General features: G+C 55.1%; 1 protein-coding gene across 1 annotated transcript in view; it reads left to right on the forward strand.

Annotated features, from left to right (window-relative positions):
• The window catches only part of ANXA6 (annexin A6), an 11,640-nt gene extending 9,834 nt beyond the window's left edge, over window positions 1-1,806 (forward strand). The window contains exons 21-23 of the mRNA XM_009696221.1: window positions 172-230; window positions 987-1,109; window positions 1,441-1,806. Coding sequence (XP_009694523.1) covers window positions 172-230; window positions 987-1,109; window positions 1,441-1,500 — 242 coding nt within the window. The 3' untranslated portion in view covers window positions 1,501-1,806. The remainder of the gene's footprint in view (window positions 1-171; window positions 231-986; window positions 1,110-1,440) is intronic.
• Window positions 1,807-9,000: the final 7,194 nt, after the last annotated feature.

Raw genomic sequence — 9,000 nt, forward strand, 5'->3', positions numbered from 1 at the left:
GGGTGGCGTGGGGTCAGGGCATTTATAGGGTGTCCTATGGGGCCAAGCCTGCACCCTTATACCAAGGAGGGTTTGCAGCTGACCCAGTGGGTGGCACAGCCCCTTGCTGGGACCTGTCCCCTGGGTGCTGCGAGCCATGAGCCCACTTTCTCTCCCCTCTGTATGTTGCAGTCCGGAGTGTGAAGAACAAGCCGGCCTTCTTCGCTGACAAGCTCTACAAGTCCATGAAGGTGCAGATGGGCTCTCCTGGGGCTGAGCTGTGGGAGGGGGCTGTGCTGGGCAAACACCCTTTGGGACTCTGATTTAACCCTATGGCAGTGATGGGGTTTCTCCCCCAGCCATCCCTGAGGGACCAGGGCTGAGCTCAAACCAATACCGCATCAGCTTTCTGGGGTTAGCAGGAGATGTGTCAGGCTTGTGTATTGCTGGCAGCAAGCCCACCACATCTTAAAGGAGAGATCATAGAATAGTTTGGGTTAGAAGAGACCTTTAAAGGTCACCAAGTCCAACCCCCTTGCAATGAGCGGGGACATCTTCAACTCGATCAGGTTGCTGAGAGCCCCGTTCAACCTGACCTTAAACGTTTCCAGGGATGGGGCATCTACCACCTCTTTGGACAACCCGTTCCAGTGCCTCACCACCCTCATTGTAGAAATATCTAGTCTGAATCTACTCTCTTTTAGTTTAAAATCATTACCCCTTGTCCTATCGCTACAGGTGCTACTAAAAAGTCCCTCCCCATCTTTCTTATAAACCCCCTTTAAGTACTGGAAGGCTGCTCTGAGGTCTTCGCAGAGCCTTCTCTTCTCCAGGCTGAACAACCCCAACTCTCTCAGCCTTTCCTTCTAGGAGAGGTGCTCCAGCCCTCGGATCATCTTTGTGGCCTCCTCTGGACCTGATTCCCAGCTTGGATTGTGCTGGAGATGCTGGAAGGGTCCCTGGGCCCCAGTCCCTCCGGGGTTATTTGTTCAAGCTCCCTTTTGCAGGGTGCTGGCACGGATGAGAGGACCCTCACCCGGATCATGATTTCCCGGAGCGAGATCGACCTGTTGAACATCCGGGGCGAGTTCATAGACCTGTTTGACAAATCATTGCACCACATGATTGAGGTGAGGAGAGACAAGGGCATCCCTCCTTGGCTTGTCACCTTGTCTTGCGGAGCCCTGACCCTGAGCCCTGCAAGGACCAGAGCTGTGAGCAGTGCCATGAGCAGCACAGGGGCTGAGCATCACCTCGGGAGGGGGAGCCTGCCCCAACCAGCCCCAGTGTTGGCAGGTCTGGCTGTAGAGAGGATGTGCTGACATCTTCCACTCCTGCATGGATGCCTGCAGGGTGGCCAGGGCATGGAGCTACACCTTCCCCATGCCCAGTGCCTTGAACTGGGCTTCCCAAGGGCAGGCATCAGTAGGTGGTTCTCTGACATGGGTCTCCCTCTTGCAGAAGGACACCTCCGGCGACTACTGCAAGGCTCTGCTGGCCCTGTGCGGGGGGGAGGATTAGGCGGCCACGGGAGCCCCTTCTTCATGTCTGAGCCAGCACGCACGTACCCACCGCCTTGATGTCACTGCAGCTTCGGGGGCTTCAGGGGCCGCTCGGTTCCCTGCAAAGGACGACTCACTTTGCGCTGGAAAGCAGCACCACATTGCAAGCGGGGGAGTCTCGGGGAGGGGAGCAGAGGGGTCTGGGTAGGGAGATTGTCTGTCTCAGTGCAAAATAATTCATACCCAAACATGCCACTAACCCAGGAATTTACCCAGATGGAAAAGACAATTTTAAATCTCATAAATAAAACCTTACTGTTGCTGACCCTGGGGCGAGAGCAGTTGATTTATTGGGGCAGGTTTGGGTGGGACTGAGCCCACGCTGATCACCCTCGGTGTCTCCCTCCTCCTGCAGGCAAACGCACGCAGGAGCCGTGCCCCAGCCCCAGGGAGGGCCCTGGAGACCCCGAAGCCCCTCTGAGCAACACTGCAGAGTCTCCTGCTGCTGAGAAAGGGGCTGGAAATGGGTATGGGGCTGGCAGCAGCACAGGGATTTCACTGAGAGCTTCACTTTGTGCCTCCAAAAACCCCCATCAGGGTTCGTGCCATTGTGTGGATGATGCTTTTATAAACCAGAGATACAAATCCGACTTGATGGCACCGAACCATCCTTGCATGCGGTTTCCTGTGCTTTCAAGCTGCTGAAGAAGCAGTCAAAAGGCACATGCCATAGAAGCTACACCCCCAAACAGTTTATGTTTGCACTTCCCCCAGTGCCCAGGAGAAAAGAACTGGAATTTCCAAAAGTGGGAAATTCCAGCACTTTCAATTGTTTCCAAGTTGGAACAAAAATTCCTGAATGCCCAAAGTCCTCCTCAGAACAGCTGGGCGAGGAAAGCTTCACCTTCAAAATATCAAAGCAGAGTTAGGAATAATAACACAATATTATTATAGCATTTCAAAACCAGCTGAGGTCGAGAAGCAGCAACATGTAGAGACAAACTAGGGGAGCTGAAACAACTCAGCTGGGTATTATCCCACTGAAAATTCCCTTGATGTCTGCCTGTAAAGCATCCCCTTGTAACAAAATCACCTTCCTCCCAGGGGGAAAACAGCCTAGTCGAAGCTTTTTCACCCTCTCCCATAGAGACCTGGGCTCCTCTGTCTTGCCCTTGTGTGTAAGTAGGAATGGGAATCCCTGTCCAGGCAGCATCTGAGGGGGCTGAACCCACCCCATGCCTGCAGCAGTCTACAGGTCACCTCCTTGGCTGGGAACCTGCTGCAAAGACTTTAAGCAGATGCAGAAGATGTTTTGAAGGGAGGACATAACTCCGATCTTCATCTGCCCATCTCTTCCTGTGGCTCAGCACTGCAGGTCTCAGCTTCGCAGCAGAGGCATGAAGCTGCCGGAAAGCCAGGCACAGCACAGTGGCTGCGGGGAGCACGGCTGGCCGTGTCCCTGCAGCTGGGAACGATGCTTTCAGGGACCCAGCTGCAATATCCAAGGAAGTTTTGGGACTTAGGAGACAGCCTGGCACCCCTGGGAGAGCCAGATTTGGGGCAGTGGAGTTCTACTCCTCCAGAGCGGGGAGGGAAATCTGTTCAGCATCAGCGCAGGGCCGCAACATGTGAGCCATCATCCTGCCTCCTTCTTGCTGCCAAACCAGATGCTTCTCGGATATGTACAGCGGGATGTATTCCCTGGGCACAGGCGTAAACACTCCAGTGAATTTTCTGGCTGTACCACGATTGCTATAAGCCCATGACCAGTGACTCCATCACCCACAGCCCGGCTGCCTTGGACCAGCACAGGACTGCAAATGAGACCAGGCAAGCCCTCAGGGCTGGTCCTCAGCCCAGCTCGGGACGATGCCATCGCCAGGAAACCCCACTGACCCCAGCACACTGGTCCTAAGGCCAGGAATTTCCCTGGCACTCACTGCTGGCTGCTCCTACAATGAGGGCAAGATAACAGAGTCTCCCAGGTTTTGAGGACAGAGGAGATCAAGATGGGATTTCCTCCTCGGAGCAACTCCCTCTCCTGGAAAGTCCTGCTGCCGAAAAGCCTTCGTCTTGCCCCAGCGGCACTTGCTACATCTGGAGCAGAAAACAGCCAGCAGCATTTTAATCACTGCAAAAACTTGAGCACACTCAATATTCTACTTAAGCACAGGACATTTCAGCATCCTGCTCCCATGCTGCTGGGGTTGGCAGCACATTGGGGCTGCTCACAGGGAGCTGCCCTACACCGGAGAACCGCGAAATGGACTGAACTCAGCAGAGCTGCCCACTCCGAGAGCAATGCCAGGAGAGTGCCGGCATCTTGGCAAGCACAGGCATGGCCTCTGGGACTTACTCTCCATCTGGAGCATTTTCTCCCCGTTTCTCACCCCGATGCTTGTGGAGGTTGATGAATTTGCAACCAACTCCTGTTTGGAGACCTGCTCCTGTTTGGTGTCATGCATCACAGTCAATGCATCTCCCACTGCCAACCGAATTAAACTCCTGCTGCCTTCCCGTGCTGGAGAGCCTGTGACTCTACACCAGGCCCAGAGAAATGAGACGCTGTGGTTAAAAGCAGCCAGAAGGAAGGAAGAGGCTCGGGACAGGGGTGTTGCTTTAGAAGGACTCCAAGCAAACAGAGGAGCCTGGGACCAGCAGCACCAAGACAGGCTGTGGACCCTGGGACACGGAGAAGCACAGACGAGTAGAAGCTACCCAGAAAGAAGGTTACATGTGACTTGTCACCTTGCCAAAGGATTTGGGATGGAGTGAGTGAAACAAGGAACACTGAGTCTAGGAAGGAGAAAGAATACGTTTGGCCTAAGCCAAGCCTGAGGAAGGAAGAACACTTGTTTTGTTTAATGCTAAAATCACTCACTAGCAACTTGTGTTAATTGAGAATAAATTAAACAAAAATTATTTGAGTGAGGACTGTTTTGGCTGTGAAACCCTCTATTTGTGGGCAGATGATAGACCCTTCAGACAAAGCTGCTTCATCCCTGTAGCATCCCGCTCTCTAGAGAAAATATAGCTCAGAGCACCGCTCTCCAGGAACACCTCCACTCCATCCACTGGCTCCAACCAGCGCAATTCGAGGGCAATCGGTGGCAGAAATCTCATGTCTTGCCACTATGATCAACAAGAAGGCAAGCCGTTCAAGGAAGGCTAGGAAAGGAAAGGGGAGGACAAAACGATGGGCACAAAAAAGGGGAAGAATTAGAAAGGCTGTGAGCAGGGTAAGGGCTGGAAGCAGGTCTGCACTGGCCACCCATGCTTCAGCCTTCAGGGCTGCCACAGGGAAGCTGCTGCCGGGGTCTGGGATTTACACACCGGCACCTGGCACGTGGCTGTTCTGCACATTGATCAGCACTGCCAGGGGCAAAGACTCGCTTCCAGGCAAAGCCAGCGCCAGATTTCACAGGTTGCGACATCCAAAAAACCCCACAAGCTTGCATTTGGTGCACAGAGGGTCAGACCTCTCCCTCTGAGTCAGTTCCGGGGGCCACTGCAGATCCTCTTTACTCCCAGACCCCAGGAGGAGCCACATCTGGTGCAGAGACACACAACATGTTGGTCTCGGTCCTTGGCCCAATGCTGCAACATCAATGAGCCGCTTCCACCCCACTCGCCGTCCGCCCCTTCTCCCAGAGGGGACAAACCCAGCCTTGAGTCGTGGGAGCCAGCAGAGGTTTCTTCTTCAGCTCTTCCTCTTCCCAAGCCAAAGGAGGAAGAAGCAGCCTTGCCCCTCACATCCATGTGCCACTCACTGGGAAGCCTTTCCCCCCAGTAAGCTGAGGCTGGGGAAATGGCTGAGCTCACTGGGGCTGCTCTCCCCACATCATCACCCCTGGAGCTGGCTTTCCAGGACATGATGACTGCTGAGGAGCCCTTTTCTCAGGCATTGCAACTGGATGAAACATGGCCTGGCGAGAAAGGAAGAGGGGAAAATCCCCTCTGTGCCTGTTGTTGATCTTGCAAATTTGGACTCTGAATAATTCAAAGCTTAAGGCATGCAAGGAAATCCTTTGAGCACTCCCAGACCCAGTTCCCACAGCTCTTGGCATATCCACTGTGGGGCTGCACCAGGTCCCACCATAACCCATCCCCTGTTGACTGCGGAGGAGGGAGGGGGAGAATGGCGAGGCTGTGGAGGAAGGTGGTGGTCTCCTCCTGTGAAGTACGTGACACTGAGCCTTGCCTCACACGCCAGAAGCAGAGGGAGAAGGGAGCTCTGGTTCACCAAGAGGGTAAACCCAGCACAGCAAAAGCAGCCTGGCATCCCTGGAAAGCCACGGTGCTACTCCAACACCCTGTGAAGGCAAGAGTGCTGTGGGAGGTCTGGGGGAGCAAGATGGCTCCCTAGCACTTCCCTTCTCCATCCTTCTGCTGACCCCTCGCCCACCCCGACCCCTTCCACGCTCCCTCCTTCCCTCTGCCAGCAGCCCACTCTCCCAGGCTCCCTCCCCTGCCCTCCATCCCAGCGCCTTCCCATCCTGCCAGGTTATTTTGAGTTCCTGATTTGCATAGGCAGCAAATCGCAGTGTTCTGGAAATCCCCTCCTGTGGCCGGAGCTTCCTCCCCGCTCTCACAGCGTCACTGTCGGCCTTCTGCTTCCCTTCACTGCTTGAACACAGGGACCCATCTCATCAGCGCGGCACAAGCAGCAGCCCCCAGCAAAACCCACTGATGATGCCAAGAGGTACCCATCGGCAGCACCCCGCAGCCCCCCACCCAGCTAAGCCCACGAGCGGGCCAGGGTGCTGTGCCAAACCGCCTGCACCCACCACCTGCTCTGTAGCTGCCCCTCTGCTCCCACCTTGCTCCGGGGCCAGCTCCCCGGCACGGCCACCCATGACAGCCAGGCCCTGGCTGGCCCCATCGCCCCATTCGGGTTCAAGTGTGCTCTGTTTGCCCTGCAGCACTGAAGGCAGGTGGATTTATTGGGCGTCTTGGGCTGCTGGGCCACTTCCACTCAGGATTTGTACCACCAGAGATGCACAAGGCCCACCCTACTCACCCCTGAGTGGGGTCAACCTGAAGGCAGCTAGACCTGATCCAAAACAAGCAGGAGCAGAGGGCAGGGGAGTTCTGCCACCCCCACCCATGGCCTGTGCTCTTTCTGGCCCTGTTTCCCACAGCACGGCCGCAAACACGGAAGCAATCAGGGTGTCTTCACGTGAACGAGCCTCTGCTGAAGGTGCTGAACCCAACCCTCCGTGCCAAAAAAAAACCCGTAGTACGTAAAAGTGTCAGTTATGAACACATCTTCACAGCCATGCAGGCGTGCTCATGAATCACAGCTGCCATCAGGTGAGTTTTCTCTCTGAAGAGCACAGTGGGACTGAAGGAATGAGGAAGGACCAACGGGACCAAAAGCTTTTGGTTTTCATAGTGAAATTCATCCTGGCATTTGGGCCAGCCCAAGCTGGCAACCTCAGGTAGAAACACAAAGAGCAGCTGGCTAGAGAGGTGGAGAAGCGGCAGGTAAGAGCATGTCATTGACCGACCAGCAACACGGGTACCTTGGCTGCAGACAGGCCCCAGACCCCATGGCTCCTCACCCCTCCTGCCGAGCACCCATGCTCCTGCCACCCAAACCAGCTGGACTAAAACAGGGTGCTTTTCAGGCCTCACAGTTCATGCCTGGTGAGCGTAGACCAAACACCCTGCCAGGTACAACTTTGTGCCTGCTGGCAAGGAGCTGGGGAGCTGGAATCAGCACCAGTTGGCTCTAGCCTTGCTTGAGTCATCTTGGTGGATGGTTTCCAGGGACTACCTGCAATGCTGGCACACCATCACCAGTCCGCCTCCACCAGCAGAGCCAGCTCTTCCCCACTCCCCCGGGAAGACCCATCTTGTTCTGACTGCAGAGATGGCCAAGAATGGGATGGAAATGCATGTGGGACAATGATGATGCCTCTTGCAAGACGCAGCAGGTTCCGTGGGGAGAAGCATGACGTGTTTACAAACCCAGTGAAGTCGCTCAGAAACCAGGCGAGGAGAATGATGTAACTAGGCTCTCCAGTTGTCCAAAAGTGAATCACAGCCTTCACGACAGCCCCCCCACCCTTTGCTGAGTAATACCTGACACAACTCGGTGGGCCCTGGAAGGAACGGCATAGGAGAGCCCTTTAAGTGGTGCCTGGCTCCTTATCAAAACCACACAGAGGCTGTCTGGGACCTCCATCATGGGGAATTCCCCTTCTCCATGCCTAAAAGTAAACTCAGCTGGGCTGGCCTTCCTGCATTTGGGGACTGCAGCCGGAGAGTGCCTGGCCCAAAGGGCTCTCACCTCCCCGAGCCTCTCCGTGACCCGGCCAGGTGAGTAGCATGATGGTTTTTTTGGTGCACGCATGCCCAAGATGGAGCAAGGGGAAGGCAGGCAGCTTTTCGGCTGTCAGCCTGGAGCACTGCAAAGCCAAACCATGCCAGCCCCCTCCTCTCCTCACAGAAATAGAGCAGGGTTTGGCTATTTTTTGCAGGCTGAGACGTTGTCTTATAAACAAGATGCTTTCTGGTTCAGTGGGACTGCATTTAGCCTTGAAGGCAGGTTTTCCAAGGTTTTACAGAACTGGGCCTCTGGGGTAAAGCAAGCCCTTCGGGGAACAAAAGGGAAGATGTTGCCTGCGCGTGGGGTCCTGCTGTCTCGTCCCCTGTTGAGACCAGAGACGCAAGCGCAGCCAAAGAGCACGTCAGGGTCCCAGGACCTGCTGAGCTGTCTCATAACCCAGCCAGGCTGCCAGGGCAACATCCTAGTTGGAGTGAAGGGCAGTCACGGAAAGGAGTTTGGTGGGTTTTAATTTTTACAACCCAAAACATCAAATTGCCAAGAAGCGATGGAACTACCTGAACAGAGCTAAGTAGGAAGCTAGGACTGGGACCGCTGGCAACAGCACGATGGCCAGTGAAGGACACCTCTGCGAGCCCAGTAGCAGTCACCTAAGGAGGCCATGTCAGGAGTATCGGCAAAGAGCAAGCAGCACACCTGCTTACAGCAGGATTTCTTTGCTTCTGGCTTGTTTTTGTAGATATAGATACAAAAAACACCTTCCTTGTGGCAAAACCAACACAAGAAAGAAAATCAGGTAGCTATGGAGCAAGTCCCAGAGAGCTACGTGAAACCAGAAGGCAACCTGTGGTTCTTGCTCCTGTGGCTGGTCTTTGTTGCTCGTCAATGCACAACAATCAAAGCAGCAGCACAGAGGAAATAGATCCCTGATAATAAATGCTCCATCTGGGGGGTGTAATTGGCTTGTGTAAGGTAACTTAAGGACTTGGACTCGTTGGGGAATTCTCCCTGCCTCAGCTGCAGAGGAAGAAAGATCTGGTAAGCCCGGGCTGGCTGGCGGGAGCATGCAAGCCTCCATCCCAGGGCGCCCGGGGCTGAGGGGAGAGCCTGGCACTGCCAGAGCAGCCAAGGACCCGGGGTCTCCTCAGCTATTCCTCCACGTCCTAAACCGGTAGCACCCCACAAGCGGCACTGGGGCGCAAGGGGGCTCCTCCGTCCCCCGGCGGG

This window comes from Cariama cristata, unplaced genomic scaffold (genome assembly GCF_000690535.1).
Source record: "Cariama cristata isolate BGI_N322 unplaced genomic scaffold, ASM69053v1 scaffold29452, whole genome shotgun sequence".
Taxonomy (NCBI): Eukaryota; Metazoa; Chordata; class Aves; order Cariamiformes; family Cariamidae; genus Cariama; species Cariama cristata.